Here is a 19367-nt window from a genome sequence, read left to right as displayed (position 1 = left end):
TAGCTAGTGCTAACACAAAGCTAAAAACTTGTCTTTGTGACTTCAGCAACATGGCTTACATCAAGAAACTTTGAATCTACTGGATTAGCCAAATCTCAAAGCTAGCCAACTACAGCTAAACAAATTACAGTTTCTAACATGCAGAGAGGATCTGCACAGCTATGGAACATAAAGTTAGCTAATATTCCTGATAGCTAGCTGACTAACCATCTAGCTAGTGCTGCGTTGCTACGTGTCTCCAGTGATAAAAACAGCACTGATATTTATTTTGCTCTCAAACAGAACAAGTCTTAATCTCTTTTACTTTCCCACTTAGTCCTCGTTTCTTATACTGGATTCACTGAGGGGTTTTTATGCTAGCTTAGTGTGTCTGGGTGTGTGGGGGTGAGAGAGAGGAAGTCTTGGTGTGTTATAGATTAAGATATTCAGTGTGAATGAGGGACTTCTGTTCATCAGTCTGACATGTCACAAACGCTGGAGTCGTCTCACGTCTAAAAATATCACACAGCTTTATAAAGCTCAACTCAACATAATATAATGTTATGCCTTAACGCTGTACATCATGATGTCACAAAAACAAAACAAAAGTTTAAACTGGGTGTTAAACACGACTCTGTCAGCGAATCTAAGAGAACCACAGAACCGTGTAGTGTTCTACAGCGTCTGAAGTGCTTGGTGGAGAGAGAGAGTGTGTGTGTATGTGTGGAGGAGAAGTGAGAGGGAGGTGTGAAGTCGCAAGGGACAGATCAGCATCCATCTGCTGCTCTAGATCTGCTTTTTTACATGCAGGCTAATGTTCTAATAAAATAACAGAAATAAAGAAAGGAGAGAATTAGAGTCTGTACAGCATTAAAATAACCTTAATAATATCATGATCTCAGATTATCACCATGTATCATCACACTGACATGTCTCTTTCACACACATCATCCAATAATCTCATTATATAGGAAAGTGTGTAATGTATAATCACCAACACTCACTACACTCATACACATATATAGATACTTACACAGACATGGACAGACGGACAGATCGATAGACAGAGAGAGAGAGAGAGAATAAATAATTTATACTCTTTTGCACTAGCAATCAGCATGTTTTGAATAAATGTGTATTCAATTTACAGGTTTAAAATATAATTGTTTATTATTCTGACTCTAATGGCGCTGATGCAGAAGTGGATGTTTCTTTTCGTTTCCATGGTGACCGTAAGAGCATCTTTTTTCTTTTCTTTTTTTAACCCCCTGCATGTATTGCTACAGAGAAAGCACACACACACACAGTTTCTGGACTTGTCACACAGCGTTTGAGAGCTCAGTGTTGTGTTTGCAATTAAATCATGAATTTAAATCATAAAACTTTTTCATCTTTATTGTGAAACTGCAACATACAAAAATATCAAGTGACAAACAACCAGAAATGTTTTTGGGTTAAAAAAAAAAAAAAAAAAAGAAAAACTTCCAGTACCCAGCCTGCATACGTCTGCACACCCTTTTATAATTGGGAATGTGGCAGTGTTCAGAATTAACCAATCACATTCAACCTCATGTTAAACACTAATTAGTGTACACCTGCCTTCAATTAAAGTGTCTGATTAACCCCAAATAAAGTCCAGCTGTTCTTGTAGGCTTCTTCCGGCATCTTCTTGGTAACATCCAACTGGAAAAGCCATCCAATCAAAGATCTGTGTGGTGACCTGAAGAGGTCAATACTTTTACAAGGAAGAATGTCAAAATATTGCTAAGTGAAGACGCTCCAAACTGATCGACTCTTACTCAAAAACACTGAATACTGTGATAATATCTAAAGCTGCTTCAACTCAGTATTAGTTTAGGGGTGTGCATACTTATACAACCATGTTATTGTACATTTATTATTATTTATTTTTTTGTTTCCCTAAAATGATTCTTTTTGTTTTTCCACTTTAACAAGTTCAAATTTTACAATAAAAGTAGAAAAGGTTCTAACATGATTTATCTCGGTTTAATATTTTACATCACAAAAACCTGCCATTTTAACAGGGGTGTGTACATTTTTATATCCACTGTATATTGTGACCATGCCGGTACACGAACACAGACAAAATAATCTATATATTGATTGGTTACTGCATTACCTTATCAACATCTGTCAGCATGGACAACATCAATGTGCTCAGTCCGTTAATGAATGAACACACACACACTTTAGGTTGATCAATCAGTGGAACACAGCTCTGATTCAAGGACGTTGCTAACATCAGACAATCAACACACACACACACTTTAATTTACATTAAGTGATTATCAGGTTCTGATATAGAGCAGTATTTTTCAGTAGTAATGTAGTTTTGCTGGTACTGAGGTGTTAATTACGGCTCTCGTATCGTCTGTGTGCAGTGTGTAAATGAAATGATGATGTAGATTATTTGACAGGACCGGGATGAATAATCAGACTGCTCATCTTCATCTGGTCATCTGCCGACCTTCAGTGCTGTGACATATGAGCTGAAACACACGCACTACTGACCAGTCAGTCACTACACAGATAAACTAAACCATCAAACACACACACACACACACACACCCCTTCTATTCTATAAACACAAGTCATTAAATTTGCTCATTTGGATGATGCTTTAATCCAGAGCTATAACGCTATGGACAGGATGCAAATGAGCAGATGATTAAAGGGTCTTGTGCTTATAGGTGGTGTTGGGATATGAACTCATAACCTCTCCAATGCATAGCACAAAGCCTGAGCTACAACAATTAGAAATATGAATATGTGTGAGAAATTCCAGCGTGTAGCTAAATCAGGTAGCAGTAAAGCTATTTAGTGATAAACTGCAGTGTAAAAACCAGCAGACCATCAGAGTTTCTAATATGCAAAATGTTTGTCCACAAACTTTATTAAATTTATTTGATTGATATAGCATGTTTATCGACACACATCATCACAAACATTGTTTAGAGAAATCTGGATGTAGATTTAGATCCCTAATGAACAATCCAGAGACGATAGTGACAAGGAAAAAATCCCTGAGACGACATGAGGAAGGAACCTGGAGAGGAACCAGACTGAAATCATAACCGAACTCATCCTCATGTGTGTGAAACCAGATCATTACAGTGTGCAGGTGTAGAAGAGTAAAAGCACGCAGTACTGAGTGTATTTACAGGATGTTCACTATGAGCTTCATGGTCTACTACGATATTCACATCATTTACTGCACTTCATTAGTGCTGAAATTTAACATCCCTTCAAACGAGAGATGAGGAGTGAACCCTGGAGATAAAGGTATCAAATCTTCAGAGGTGTGAGATCGGACCATTGCTGCGCACATGCAAGTCAGTGCTGCCCCCTGCTGATGCTTCATTCTGAACTCATCTGTACTGCTGAACAAAAATTACTGAATAAAATGATACAACATACATATAAACACGTTTATTTCTCCATGAAGCTCTACACTGAGCCATGTTCTGTCCCTGAGCTCTCTTCATGTTTTACAACACTTATTTTTAAATCCTCAATCTCCTGTTCTAGAGCTAAACAGGTACAGGAAGTCAGATTCAGTTTTAAATAATGTCCTGTTTAATAATAAATGTCACCTGGAAGGAGTCTTGCTATTTCTGCTCTTTTTTTTAATGAAATCGGCTCGTTATTGATTCACCTTCATCTCAGCTCCAGAATTAGCAACACAATCCATCACGGAGATTTTATTCTCAGGCACCCATCATTAGAGCCACAAAATGAGGCTTAATATTAACTGTACTCTTATTAAATGACCACAGAGCTGATAAATGCTCTACACAGGGGGCGGAGCTAGACGTCAGTCAGTTCTACTTTTAGTACTATAGTCCATCAGCTCCATGTTCTCCATGTTACATCAAGGGAAAGGGTATTGCATGGCAGTGCGCGTGATAGTACAGTGTATTGTGGGCGTGGTAGTGTGGGGGTGTGGTGTATTTGTGGGAATGGTAGTGTGGGGGTGTGGTGTATTTGTGGGCATGGTAGTGTGGGGGTGTGGTGTATTTGTGGGCATGGTAGTGTGGGGGTGTGGTGTATTTGTGGGCATGGTAGTGTGGGGGTGTGGTGTATTTGTGGGCATGGTAGTGTGGGGGTGTGGTGTATTTGTGGGCATGGTAGTGTGGGGGTGTGGTGTATTTGTGGGCATGGTAGTGTGGGGGTGTGGTGTATTTGTGGGTATGACGATGTCAATACCAGCATAAATCCTTGCTGTTCTCAGATGTCCACACACCTGCAAAAATTTTAACTAGGTTAAAAATGTTAGTTACCAGTTAATTATTAGCATTAGTTAGCAGTAATTAGCATTTTTCTGTCCTGGCCTGTATCTCTTGGTTGTTTATTTTTGTTCTGATCACATTCATGCTCTGGCCTGAGCACATGGTTTTTAGCGACTAAGTGTACTACCTCATTCCGGAGGGTGGTATGATGGAGCTGCAGATGGTTGATGAGAGAACGGTGTTAGCATGTAGTTTTGGGGTAAACTCCAGGAAGCAGGAGTTTCAGGCCGGCTCACGATCACTGATGAAGACCGAACTGCTTCCTCAGCAGAGAAACATGGAGCCATGTGCTAATGTTAGATTTAAAAAGTGCTGTTAATATCATTCATTCTGCTATGTAACACTTATTTTAATTATGAACAGATTATGTGACTTGACACTATGTACATAGATACTTCAGCATGATGGCTAATGGGCTAATGAGCAGCCAATACATACATCAGCTAAATCCTGACTGAGGACATAGAAGTCTTGTTAATATATATATATATATATATATATATATATATATATATATATATATATATATATATATATATATATATTTTTTTTTTAAAAACACTCGTAAAAATAAGCAGTGTGCTGAAATGTAGCTAATAGATTCTTGTTGTTATTGTAACAGTAACTAAACACAGAAATTACATGCATGTACACAAATATCTTCAAACTGTTATGTGTACAGTTCATTCAGAATCTGCCAATGGAGAAGGACCAGCAGAACCGGATGTGTGCGTGTGCGCACACTCTGTAGTGTTTGACTCACGTTTGTGTGATTTGGAGAACACACACTCCTCCTGGACCATGATGTAGGCCACGAGGGAGGAGTTGGAGAATCTTGAATAACACACACACACACACACACACAGTCATTGTGAATGTGAAAGGTTTGTATTTAAGAGTTTGTATTTGCTTTAACATCACGGAACACAGGACACGAGGATAACCAAGTTTCACTCATCCTGTGCACCGTTCGTCATAAATGCAGCATAAAATTAAAGCATTTGTGTGAAACCGAGCTAGCTAGCATGCTAAGGGTTCCACCAGCTGTCATACAGAAGCAGGAGTCAGAGGAATAAAAACCCAATCATCTAGAAACAGGTCTTTGCATTCACAAATGGGCATAGAGACACGCCCCCTCTTCCATTCAAATACACGCCCCCATTCTGTTCAAATACACGCCCATTCCATTTAAAGGTACGCCCGCATTCCGTTTAAGGACACGCCCCCATTCTGATCAAATACACGCCCATTCCGACACGCCCGCATTCCGTTCAAAGACACGCCCCCTCTCCCACACAGACACCCACCCCCATTTCATTCAGATACGCCCCCTGGTCTGTGCTCTATAGACTGTCCACAAGTGTGTGTGTGTCTCACCAGTGTTATATGATGGTTGTCTCTCGTGGTGTTTAACGCTCAGGTCTTTGGGAGTACTGTTTTTACTCAGAGCTCGGAAGAAGTGTTCATCCACCACCGTGTTAATGTCCCCTTCATAATAAGTGACGATGACACTTCGAGAAGACGCCATGGTGTGTTTCTCTTCCCTTCTGTCCTCCATGTTCATCTCTCACTCTACATATAACATACATCATACACAACAATAACACACATTACAGCTCGGCACTACAGCTCTCCACTCATGTCAACTCCAAACGCCACACAGAATTAATCTTATAACTCACTCACTGAATGTAAATATTAAAACAATGAGTCATTTCTGCAGTTTGGGGATTAAATGATCTTCAGACGAAAGTTCGCGTAAATAAAAACTCACCGTGTCTTCTGGCGCGCGCGTTCACTCCGCAGTGACGGCCATTATGAATCACTTCACTGAATCGACTCCTTTAATCAAAGCCGTGGCTACGGTTTCACTGTGTGTTATTATTACGAATTCGGACTGTGATACACGAGTCACAACAAAACATTCAAAATGATTTCAAACAAGAACTCAGCAATCTGGACCAACCTTTAGTCGCGTATGAGCCGATTTATAGATGAAAAGAATCGTAGACTCAGTGTTTAAACGCAAACAGCGAAACTGATCTCTGAGGAAATCTCTGACGGTTGATGACGGAACGCAACGCGTGCATGCACTCGGGGCGAGTTCAAATATAACACAGCTGCTTTTGGTTAGTTTAATGCACCATCGCGAGCGCGCAACACAACTCAGGCACGCGGGCCGACGTGAGACCGGTTTAACCTGAAATACGAGAGAGAGAGAATGTTTACGTTTTTTTTTAATTTATGAACACGACCAAACAGTTTATATAGCAGTTACTGATGGATTGACGTCATCAAACCATAAATTGGGGCGCGCTCGCGCAGGGTGTGAGAGAGATAATGACTCCTGAATAGTAAAGGAATTTTAATTATATGTGGATTAGAGCTGAAAGTGACAGAGAAATAAAAACGTATTGAAGATAGTAAATCATATACAGTTTTCAAAAGATCTTTAAAATCTTTCTATGTACAATTTACGAAGGAAAAGTTCTGGAGAGGTGTGAAAGAGGGAAAAAATGGAGATGGAAGGAATGAAGAGAAGGAGGGGGGATAGAGAGGAAGATAAAGGAAGGAATTAAACAAGAGAGAGAAAAGGAAAGAAAAAGATCATAGAATAAATCATATACTTGCAGACAAAATTATTCAACCCCCTGAACAGAATCCTTCACAACAGCTCAAATATGCAAAACAGGTGTTGTCTCAGACACACGTGATGCTAAACTAATCCAGGGCTTCAGTAGTTGCACCACGTGTGCTTGAGCTGGAACACATGAAATACCTGAACTGGTTAGGGGCATAAAATAGATGAAATACCTGGACAGGGCAGAAAAAGGAAGCAGTCGAAGGCTGGTTGTGAAAAACCCTCCAGTGTCTGCAAACAAGGGCGTAACCATGGTATGGACATTGGCGGGGTCCAAGCAACCCCCCCCCAAACTTTGATACTGAAAATTCACATATTTAGAACATAGTTTCAGGATTTCAGTTACCGTTTGAATTCACGTGATTTCTGAGTGATAGAAGCTCCTACAACATGGGGAAATTGTAGGGTGCTGTGGACGTCCTGTGGGCAGATGTATTCTCTGCTCCATAACCTATCATGAAACCTACCATACCAAGTAGAGGCGAGCTAAGATGTGTGCAGGCAAACCGCACACACTAACATTTAAACACACAATCACGACTTTTAAACAAACTCAGAAAGGATGGCTACCTATTAAACTAAATTCAACATTATATATGTTGTATATACAGTTTCCCCACGGATGCTTCCAAGCAATGCTATGCTGCCTGCATTGTGACCAGGTACCATTATTTTCCCAGAAGAGCAATGACTGACTTCGATGATCATTTTAGTTTGATAAACTGTTGTCATTTATTATGTTAATGTCATCATGCTGTTTAGCTTGCTATGTAATAAGTGTACAAAGTGTACAACAATATATAGTGGTAACCTGAAACGTTAGCTATGTATGGAGGGCAAGATGGATTCATTGAAGTATCAGGAAATCCTAGGAGAAAACATCATGTCATTGGTGAGGAAGCTGAAGTTTGGGCGTCATTGGACCTTCCAACAGGACAATGATCCCAAGCATACTTCAAATTCCACCAAGGCTTGGTTGCAGAAGAAGTGCTGGAAGATTCTACAGGACCATCACAGTCACCTGACTCGAACCCCATAGAAAATCTCTGTGGGATTTGAAGAAGGCACTCGCAGCAAGAAAACCCAAGAATATTGGAGTATAATGGAGAATAATGGAGGCCATTGCTCGTGAGGAATGGTTTAAGATTACTCAGGAACGCTTCCAGAAGCTATGTATCTCGTTTGCAGCAGGTCATAACAGCAAAAGTGTGCTCTACTAAGTACTAAAGATGCTTTCCATGAACGGGTTGAATAATTTTGAAACTGGAGAAGTCATTATAAGTTGCATTTTCAGTTGAATTTGGGGAAACCACAAAGTTTTTGTTGTGTTGAACTTTCAATTGCTTTTGCTTGATTTGTTCATCGAGAACACCTGAAAGTCTGGAAATTTTGACAATATGCCTGATTTGCAATGGGGGTGAATAATTTTGATTGCAGCTATAAATACTGTGTGTATTATCTGGTAGTCAGAATGAAGACTTTATGCTTTTTATCTGCTTATAGTTAAGTCAGTTCCTGTTGTTTTTAGTTAAAGGAGTGGATGTTGTGGAGGAGGTGTGGAGTTCACACACATTCCTCTTCATGGTATGCAAGCACTTATTTCTTTAACGTTTAAAATAAACACACCCCTGTGAGTTTCAGAGCCTTCCAGAACGCTAAAACCACCTTTGTCCATTGATCACCTTCAGCTTTCGGTGTTCATGGTGACAAAATGTACATCTATGACCACCTGAAAGCTGCTGACTGGTCGTGTGCCATTATGACATCATCAGCTGTCAGTATGAATTTATATTGTCAGTGTGGTTCAGTGAGAAAATTTCACACGTTACAATAAAACATGAAAGTCCACTGAAATTCTACGCAAAACCTCGGAGTGGAATCTCTGTACCTACCCCCGCCCACACACACACACACACACACACACACACTACAGAACATCATAAAACTGAACACTGAAATGAAACACATACACACACACACGGATGATTTTATTTTCATTATAAAACATGTTCACATACAAGAGCTGAAAAATCAAGCTAATGACCATCAGCGATTTACACTGTATCTCAAACACACACACACACACACACACACTTAAGACTCGTCTTCACTCCCAGCCAAACTGCTGTCAGTGGACTCGACAGTCGCTTCCTCCTTCTCTTCCTTTTCCTCTTTCTCTTCCTGTTGTTTCTCTTTTTCCTCTTCCTGTTGTTTCTCTTTTCCCTCTTCCGGTTGTTTCTCTTTTCCCTCTTCCGGTTGTTTCTCTTTTCCCTCTTCCGGTTGTTTCTCTTTTCCCTCTTCCGGTTGTTTCTCTTTTCCCTCTTCCGGTTGTTTCTCTTTTCCCTCTTCCGGTTGTTTCTCTTTTCCCTCTTCCGGTTGTTTCTCTTTTCCCTCTTCCTGCTGTCCTACTTCATTCGTTCCTTCTCCTCCTTTTGATTGCATCTCTTGTGTCTTTTCGTCTCCCAGAAAAGTTGACCAACCTTTTAACCTCTCCTCCCGCTCCCTCACCGTCTCCTGCACCTGAGAGAGAGAGAGTGAGAGAGAGAGAAAGGGGGGAACAGAGAGACAGAAATTTGTGAACGCGGTCTTGAGACACCATGAGGATGCTACTTCATGATGATTGATGTCTCCAGCTCCACCCTCTCACACTATCCCTGCCCCTAAAGCAGTGGTTCCCAAACTTTTCCAGGGCAAGGCCCCCCAAATGGCATTAAAATTTGACCGAGGCTCCCCTTTTGCAAAATGTCTTTAAAACACATTAAAAATACAGACTTCTGAATATATCCCCCTTTTGTATTATAATTACATTTTAACATTACATTAGGAATTGAATGTGTGTGTGATTGTGGGGCCCCTGGCAGCCCCCACTTTGAAAACCACTGCCCCAAAGAACCCCTCCATATCATACAAGCCATACCATACATGGGTGTGCATGTCTGTATGTGTGTGTGTGTGCGTGTGTGTGTATGCACACATGCACCCCTATACACACATACAAACCCGCTCACGGACTCTTCACCCTCCTGCCATCTGGCAGAAGGTACGGGCGCATCTGTGCCACCACCAGCAGACTCCACAACAGTTTCCTCCCTCATGCAGTCATATTACTCAACATCCTAGCCCAACGTTCACCTGGGCTAGTCAAACGCCTATCCCAAACCTATCCCAAACCTGTCCCACACCTATCCCACAACTAACCCACACCTATCCCAGTAAGACTCAGTACCACTACACACCTGCATTTTACATAGCTGCACCAGTCACAGGAACTCGTTTTTGCTGCCAGTATTGCTGCTATACTTCTGTTGCTACATCACACAATAGCTTACAGTTTACAGCCCATGTCCTGTGTATTCATTGGTCTGTGTATTTATTGTTTTGCAGTCGTCTCACACTTTATTTAGTCTTGCGTACTGTTCCGTGTTGCACCATGGTCCTAAAGAAACCTCATTTCACACCAATGTATACAAGCTATATAGAGGAATGATAAAAACCCTCTTGACTTTATGTGTGTGTCTCTGTGTGTGTGTGTGTGTATATATATATATATATATATATATATATATATATATATATATATATATATATATGTGTGTGTGTGTGTGTGTGTGTGTGTGTGTGTGTGTATGTGTCTATGTATGTGTGTGTGTGTGTGTTAGTTACCTGGTAGTCAGTGACTCCGTCCCACAGTTGAGCTGAAAGCTGTCTCCCTCCAAACCACCGTGCGTTCAGCGCAGCCACACACATATCCGCCTCCTCTGTCTCCTTAAACGCCACGGATGCCACACCGTCAGGGTGCCTCTGTTACACACACACACACACACACACACACACAGCTTCTATAAACAGGATGCTTGAACAGAAACAGTACTCAGCAGTGTAACAGTAAATGACACTCACATCAAATATGATGACCTTCTTCACCTCTCCGAATTTCTCACACTCTGAGCGCAGGTCGTCTCGATACTCGTTCAACACCAGCGGATCCTCCTGAGGAAAGATGGCAGACACAACCACATCATCAAAGTGCACCAAACGCAGGCACACACACAAACACACACCCCACATCACAACTGTTACAGGCTCCATCACAATCCTCCATACTGCAGTATCACTACAGAGTACAGTGTGGTTTGAGACGCAGCCCCTGGAGGATTATGGGTAGTGGTAGCTCCGTGGTTAAGACGTTGGACTACTGATCACAAGATCATGAGTTTAAACTCCAGCACTGCCAAGCTGCCACTGCTGGGCCCCTGAGCAAGGCCCTTAACCCTCAACTGCTCAACTGTATAAATGAGATAACTGTAAGTCACTAAGGATAAGGGCGTCTGCCAAATGCAGTAAATGTGTTTCACGTTGAAGCTTTGTTCCTCACAGATTTAACACACACCCCTTTACTGTTTATCCCACAGTGCCCCCTGGTGACTGTGAGGGCTGCTGTGACTCTGAAACACACTTCATCTACCTGCTACTTGATCTACAAATATCTTATCATGGCCCTCTGCACATGTTAATTTCTGCACAAAAATGCTCCTGATGAACAATTTCACTGTTAAGTGATTCATTATAAACATTAAAGAATACAGAGAATGAGTTTAGGGGGTTATGTAGTCATATGAGGAATATGTGATGAAGCTCATTGTTTTCATTTACACTGTGCACTGATTATGAAGAAATAATTTTTGTACATAGAAATGATCGAAATGTCCAGAGTAGAAACAGCGTACAGCAATGTTGTCAAAAAGTAGAGATAATTACTAATAAAGACTAAAAATCTTTCTTCCTTCTCACTATTCCTTTAGGTGATTCATTCTGAATCACTTCACTGATTTGACTCATACCGTTATGAATCATTTAAGAGATCTGATTCCTTATTACAGACCTGGTTGTGGGTTAGTGTGAAATAAGAGTGTGTACACATGCAGGAGGAGTTGTACCTCAAAGTCAGAGGGATGGAACATGTTCTGGATGATCACCACTCGCTCGTGTCTCTTACGCACTTCTCCTTTCTTCTCAGGTCTCCAGTCCAGCTGCCTGCAAACACCAGCATGCATAATCAGAACGAGTGAGAAGAGAGAGTCTCCTCTTTATGCAGGAATGAAAGAAATAAAATGTGGAATAAAGAAATAATATGGTACTTCTGCTGCTGCTGCAGTTTTTTGCGATACTCTTTGTTCTTCTTTTTCTTCTTGCTGGCGTCGTACTGGCCTTTCAGCTCAAAGCGAGCCGCTTCAACGTGCAGCCGGTAACCTCGCATCTCATACTCATCCAGCAAACGCTCAGCCAGAGCTACTGACTCTCTCTATACACACACACACACACACACACACACACACACACACACACACACACACACACACATATACACACACACACACATACACACACACATACACACACACATACACACACACATACACACACACACACACAAATTAATACACAGGTGTATACGGTGTCAGTGTGTATCGAGTGTGTGTGTGTGTTTCAGTCACTGACCTTCAGGTAACAGCAGAGTCCGTCTCCTTTCTGATTCCCCTCACTGTCTTTATACAATTTAATTTTATAGTCCTCTGTCATCGGGTCTCGCATTATTATTCCACATTTAGACATCAACTCCACAAACTCATCAGGAGTGATATCAAGAGGGAGTCCTGCCCCGCCACACACACATACGTACACAGTATAATAAAGCATGTACATAGGTACATATGTAGCAAACTGTATATATTAACACTGTACACACTGAATATTTATACCCACGCTTACCTGACACATAAACATTTGTGTTTTTCTCTTGCTCGATATCAAACCAGCCTGTATACACAAGAAAAAAGTTGTGGGTTACTCACAGTTTTTAAATACAAATTCAAATAAAGGTCTGATAAATGTATAATAAAGTATTATTATTATTTAGTCCACTTTAGCATGAACTGGAGAGGGGTGGAGTCTCATTTCATATGGAAAGCTGTTAGCCAATCAGAACAGAGGTCATTTACATGTAAGGGTTCTAAAGGCTGTGTGTAATTCTTAATGATGAAAATGTTGGACTTTTAAAATTTTAAAATGCTTTTAAAAATTAAAAAAAATTTTTTTGTTGTTGTTAAAATTGCATTTCAGAGATAGAGAAGGAGGGAAGAAAAGAAATACAGACAGACTGATAGACAATGTGCAATATGAAAACTTCTGGTGTCACACAACTGGTGTATACACACACCTGGTTCTGCTTTCCTCTTCTCTCCTTTTTTATTTTCCTCTTTAGCGCTTCCAGAGTCTGTCACTTCCTCCTCCCGCTTCTCCTCCTTCTCCTCTTTAGGTTTCTCAGGCTGAGGCTCTCCTGTCGCTACTGCAGCTCCATCTTCACTGAAGCCGTAATTCGCCTGATACGCAGCGATGAAGTCCTCCGTTATCTGCACGCACAAACACGTTCACGACTTTGCTCTCCAAACCTGTTTTGCACACGTCACCTCATCCTAAACAACGTCTCAAACAAATACTTGTGTTCAGAGTGAATCGAAAAAGAAAAACATGAACGAAAACATTACAATGAACTAATAAATGACATTTTAAGATGTTCCCACAATAATATATAAACTATATGACTTTAATAGACCTTTGGAAACCAGGCTTTCTTCTCGTGATCCCAGTCGTAGGCCGTGCCATCCTCAGGGTCGACGTACGTGTACGGATCATCTCCATCGCCCCGTCTCTGACTGTACAGTTCCTGCAGCCGAAGCTGCTCATGGAATTCCCGATTCCCGTCTGAGTCTCCGCTCATCTGGACATCAACAGGAATCAGAGCAGAAGCTGAATGTTTTATTCTCCAAATAAAAGGGGATTAAAAGGAAAGAAGTTTTCTTGGGAGACGTCATTATAAGAATTAAGAGTGTGTGAGTGTGTGTCTTAAGATGAACCACTTCACTCCTCAGAGTTCACTTTAACATTTCTGTGGAGATGAAAAGTCTAATATAAAAATGATGAACGGTGGAACCATGTGAAAAATATTTTTAAACAAAAGACAGAAATTTTATCTGCTTTATCTCCACAGAGTTTTATTTCTCATACATGTACAGAGAATAGGAATAAGACGGTTTAAGACTCGTTATTATGTGTTAATAAGCACTATGACTACCCCAGTGCTCTTTAATATCCCTACTAAGCCGTTAAAGAGACACTGAAGCTAAGCTAAGCTAAGCTAACAGACAGAATGCAGCTTATCCACATATATTAACGTCTCTAGTGTTCATCATCACACTAACTATTAACATATAAATTACAACAACCCCAAAACAAAGCTGCCATTAAACACATAAACAGCTAGCGCCTACCTCTGTGCGCCCAAATCTCACAGTTTATGTACTTCCGGTTAGTCCGCCGATTTGATTAATCCTAACGGGAACTGTGTTCCGGTTCTAAAGTTCCGTGTAGGTGATGAGGCTCCCGCTGCGCGAACAGGAAGGCACCTAATATTTTTTATTTTAATATCAATCACAGAATCTATCCAGTGACGATTTAAGTTTAAATTAGATATAGATCAAATAAATAAATAAAAGAACCTAAAACATTTTCCCAAATATTAAAAAGGAACTATAAATGTAAGATGAGTTTAACTGGGAGACAGACAGAGTTAAGTGTACCTCAAATTCCAAGTGTGATGTGAAATATTATGGGTGATCAAAGGCCATGTTAGTTCTGATCTGCTATAAGCCCCGCCCCTTCTGTTCTGTGTGCATGATAATAAGTTTAGTGTAGAATTTGTTCATTACTGTTAGAGTGAACACACAACACAGTGTTGGACAGCTGGTGCAGTTTGCGACATGCTTCAGTCCCACAATTCCAGTAGTACCCAGTGTGTGTGTGTGTGTGTGTGTGTGTGTGTGTGTGTGTGTGTTACACTATACAAAATACAATGTTTATTGACAGAAAGGGAAAGACAAGAATGTATTTACACACACACACCACACTTCACTTTCTCCACACAGCACGTTTCATGATAACAGGTCGTTAAGGAAAGCCGTTATCACACATAAAAATCTCAACGCATAGCTCATTTAAATACAAACAATATCATTTTTAGGATGTGAAGAAAATAAATGTCAGGACACTACGCACTAAGTTCAATGCAATTCAGTTTTATTTATATAGCATGTTTAACGATGAACGTAGTCACAAAGCAGCTTTACAGAAATATATCAATTCTGTATATAAATTTGACATTTCTAAATTTAACCCTAATGAGTAAGCCAGAGGCGACCGGTCCTGCATTAATCGCCAAACAGAACAGTAGCGTGAAGCTGGAAATGAGCGTTAGTTGAAGTAAACGTGGTTGTCAGGAACCTCTGTAGAGATCCAGTTTAGGGAGTGTGTGGTGTACCCTGCACCCTCGGGGAGCGGAGTGTGTACTCGTTGCGCTCGAGGCAGGATGAAGCTCTGCTGATACACCACATCTACACACACAAACACAGCACACAATTTACAACAATGTGACCACTTTGGCACACACACACACACACACACACACACACACACACACACACACACACACACACACACACCCACATACACACACATACACACTGCCCAAGTGTTTCTCCAAGACTTTCCATATCACACATTGCTCACTACATAGTGCACTTCTCTTTCTTCTGCAGGACAATTGTGGTGCAAAACCCCAGGAGAAAAAGGAAATTAAAATGACTGACACCTATAAGCATTCCATACAGAGAATGAATCTTTGCACAGCACAATGTCCTCTGTGTGTGTGTGTGTGTGTGTGTGTGTGTGTGTGTGTGTGTGTGTGTGTGTGTGTTACCCAGGTCAGGTCTCTTCACATTGAAGTGGTGTTCAATGCAGTGTGAGGAAGCTGAGGAGCTCTGAGTGGAGTTGGATTTATTGGATCTGACTGAAGCCACAGTGGGGAAGGTCAACATCGGACTGTGTCTGGGTTTGTTGATGATGGGAGGAGTGTGACTCCATTCCGCTAATGAGAGAAACACACACACACACACACACACACACACACACACACACACACACACACACACACACACACACACACACTTTCATTTCTCCTCATTTATCTCAGCACTTAATTACCTGAACATTATCAGTGTAACAGAAATTGTAATCTGCTTATATCAGAAGTGTTAACTGATGTTTTTACTGAACTCTCAGCTGATTGGTCGGGTTTCGGTACCTGAGTAATCCTGCAGTTTGAAGCGTCCAAAGCACAGGTGGACTCTCCACTGTTTATGCACATTTTCCTTCATCAGACATTGAAACAGAAAAATAAAGAAGCCTGAAAAACACAACACATCACCTGGTCAGCAAATACAGCTGTAAATAAGCCGCACCCCCTGTACAATCTCGACTGTAACACCCTCACACACCTGTAAGCAAGCTCTGCCACTGTTTTGTCGCACCTGTAACTTTAAAAGCTCACCTTTATATGGTCACACCTTTAGCTAAGCCCCACTCCCTCACCTTGCAGACTGTTAAGGATGGAGAAGACATAGAGCAGCGGGACTCTGGCGTCGCCCCAGGTGAGGAAGGCGGTGCCCCAGGTGAGGCCGAGCAGCAGAGTGAGACTGGTGACGCCTCGCAGCTCCTTCATCACACCACTGTGCTCGCTCACACATGCCCTCCTCACCTGCAGCAGAACCATGAGGAACACAAAACCGTTCACCAGGAGAATCACGCCCACCACGCCCACCACACACACATAGAACACCACGTCGTCTGACATCCAGCAGCTGCAGAGAGAGAGAGAGAAGGTACTGAAATGTGTTAAAATCATGTTAAACTGTGTATTAAAGTAAAGTATTAAATTACTCACTGCATTTCAGAGCTCCCGTGTTGCAGGGGTCCGTATGAGTTGGGTTTCACCACCAACACCAAGCAGCAGATCAGCAGAGGAACACCTGCAGTTTAAATAATAACATCAAGTGTGCACTACTGAGGGAATCACTGACACATCAACACACTGACACATCAACACCCTAACACATCAACACCCTAACACATCAACACACTAACACACTAACACACTAACACATCAACACCCTAACACATCAACACACCAACACACTAACACACTACCACATCAACACACTGCCACACTGCCACACTAACACATCAACACATCAACACACTAACACATCAACACACTAACGCATCAACACACTAACACATCAACACATCAACACATCAACACACTAACACACTACCACATCAACACACTGCCACACTGACACACTAACACATCAACACACTAACACACCAACACACCGACACATCAACACACTGACACACTAACACATCAACACCCTAACACATCAACACATCAACACACTAACACACTACCACATCAACACACTGCCACACTGACACACTAACACATCAACACACTAACACATCAACACACCGACACATCAACACACTGACACACTAACACACTAACACATCAACACCCTAACACATCAACACACCAACACACTAACACACTACCACATCAACACACTGCCACACTGACACATCAACACACTAACACATCAACACACTAACACATCAACACACTAACACACTAACACATCAACACACCAACACACCAACACATCAACACACTAACACATCAACACACTAACACATCAACACACTAACACACTAACACATCAACACACTAACACATCAACACACTGACACACTAACACATCAACACACCAACAAACTAACACACTACCACATCAACACACTAACACATCAACACACCAACACACTAACACACTAACACACTAACACATCAACACACTAACACATCAACACACCAACACACTAACACACTAACACACTAACACACTAACACATCAACACACTAACACATCAACACACCAACACACTAACACACTACCACATCAACACACTACCACACTGACACACTAACACATCGACACACTAACACATCAACACACCAACACACTAACACATCAACACACTGACACACTAACACATCAACACACTAACACACTGCCACACTAACACATCAACACACTAACACACTAACACATCAACACACTGACACACTAACACATCAACACACTAACACATCAACACACTACCACACTAACACCTCAACACACTCACATACTAACCCACTAACACTTGTCTCCATTATCCTTATTTTTTATTAATCTTTATTGACTACATGATGAGGATGAAGCTGTTATTCACTTCAAAATGGAGTCATGTTCACTGCAGACGCACTCAGGAGGAGGGTGCCTAGGTAGGGAGCTTTGGTAGGGTATCTAAGTTGGGGACATACTCTTCTAAGGCCCTTTATAGTGGACTGTTTGATCAATTCTACAATTCTAACAGTGGTGTAGTTTTGAAAAACATGAATAACAATCAATGGTTAGCAGTTATGATGATATGGAAATGTAAATCAGCACATGTCTGGCTTCTTATTAGCTGAAAGCTGAACAGACAATATATTCAATTATTATATAAATTAATATCTAATTAATGCAATACTACTACTACTACTAATAATAATAATAATGATGATGATGATGATGATGATAATGATAATGTAGAGACGCCGCACCCCAGCCGATGGAGCAGAATTTGAAGATGTAGGAAGGCACATAGGCATTGAACACTTTAACGAGGGCGAAGTACATGTTCACTGCTTCCAGGAACATCCAGGTGAACGAGGCCAAGAGGAAGTAGTGCTGGGTCGTTGCCACGGCGACACAGAGAGCAGCCACCCCAAAGGATGAGAGCCAGGAGTTAATGAGGAAAACAAGGTTGAGGCCGAGCAGAGCGAAGCAGAGGTTCAGCAGGATCTGAGACGGGTAATCACGCCTCAACTTCCTGTGAGTGTTAAAAGAGTATATGAGTGTGTGTTAATGTGTGTGTGTTAATGTGTGTGTGAGTGTGTGTGTGTGTGTGTGTGTAACTCACTCCAGCAGTGAGTAGGTCAGCACTGTCACTCCAAGGAACAAAGACGACACTCCACACCCTGTGTATGTGATGAGGGTGAGGATTTTCTCATTTTTCTCATCAATGGGAGTCCTGGTCCTGGATACATCCTAAACCACACACACACACACACACACACACACACACACACACACACACACACACACACACAAACACACACACACGCATGCACACAAAGACACACACACACACACATGCATACACACGTTCACACACACACACACATACACGTTTTGGACAAATCCTATCAGCATTGCTTATACTGATGAGTGCTGAGAAGTGTGTGAGACGGTTTGATTACCAGCAGCACGCCAAAGTGTGTGAGGTGATCACACATACAGGTTGTGTATTCATTAGTCATGTTGTGTTTCCAACATCCACTGGAGCTCCAACCACCATGACCACCTAACACACACACACACACACACACACACACACAC

At 41.4% G+C, this 19367-nt stretch overlaps 2 protein-coding genes and 1 long non-coding RNA gene across 6 annotated transcripts in view; all 3 read right to left on the bottom strand.

Annotated features, from left to right (window-relative positions):
• Positions 1 to 1964: 1964 nt before the first annotated feature.
• On the bottom strand, positions 1965 to 7021 carry LOC128635217 (uncharacterized). Of its 4 annotated transcripts, none has more exons than XR_008398146.1 (6): positions 6917 to 7021; positions 6064 to 6489; positions 5667 to 5861; positions 5053 to 5123; positions 4417 to 4579; positions 1965 to 4243 (listed from the first exon to the last, which is right to left on the bottom strand). It is a non-coding gene; the product is annotated as an uncharacterized LOC128635217 (long non-coding RNA). The 4 variants fall into 4 exon arrangements; XR_008398147.1 differs by lacking the exon at positions 6917 to 7021 and having other exon boundaries at positions 6064 to 6160; positions 6256 to 6566; XR_008398148.1 differs by lacking the exon at positions 6917 to 7021 and having other exon boundaries at positions 6064 to 6149; positions 6256 to 6565.
• Positions 7022 to 8888: 1867 nt separating this feature from the next.
• Positions 8889 to 14368, bottom strand: htatsf1 (HIV-1 Tat specific factor 1). Its single transcript, XM_017488793.3, has 10 exons — positions 14259 to 14368; positions 13544 to 13708; positions 13148 to 13340; positions 12700 to 12747; positions 12430 to 12584; positions 12069 to 12232; positions 11868 to 11964; positions 10831 to 10920; positions 10594 to 10731; positions 8889 to 9450 (listed from the first exon to the last, which is right to left on the bottom strand). Exons 2-10 carry the CDS (start codon positions 13706 to 13708, stop codon positions 9025 to 9027), a joined length of 1476 nt encoding a protein of 491 aa, XP_017344282.2. The 5' UTR covers positions 14259 to 14368; the 3' UTR covers positions 8889 to 9024.
• A 674-nt stretch (positions 14369 to 15042) lies between these two features.
• LOC124629022 (adhesion G-protein coupled receptor G4) overlaps positions 15043 to 19367 on the bottom strand; it is a 12092-nt gene continuing 7767 nt past the window's right edge. Inside the window, exons 16-23 of the mRNA XM_053686600.1 lie at positions 19229 to 19332; positions 18889 to 19016; positions 18530 to 18798; positions 16766 to 16850; positions 16414 to 16682; positions 16127 to 16228; positions 15743 to 15910; positions 15043 to 15377 (exon numbers count right to left, since the gene is read on the bottom strand). Of these exons, the coding sequence (XP_053542575.1) occupies positions 15238 to 15377; positions 15743 to 15910; positions 16127 to 16228; positions 16414 to 16682; positions 16766 to 16850; positions 18530 to 18798; positions 18889 to 19016; positions 19229 to 19332 (1265 nt within the window). The 3' untranslated portion in view covers positions 15043 to 15237. The remainder of the gene's footprint in view (positions 15378 to 15742; positions 15911 to 16126; positions 16229 to 16413; positions 16683 to 16765; positions 16851 to 18529; positions 18799 to 18888; positions 19017 to 19228; positions 19333 to 19367) is intronic.

This window comes from Ictalurus punctatus, chromosome 16, assembly GCF_001660625.3.
Source record: "Ictalurus punctatus breed USDA103 chromosome 16, Coco_2.0, whole genome shotgun sequence".
NCBI classification, from domain to species: domain Eukaryota; kingdom Metazoa; phylum Chordata; class Actinopteri; order Siluriformes; family Ictaluridae; genus Ictalurus; species Ictalurus punctatus.
This window is presented reverse-complemented; position numbering and strand designations above follow the sequence as displayed.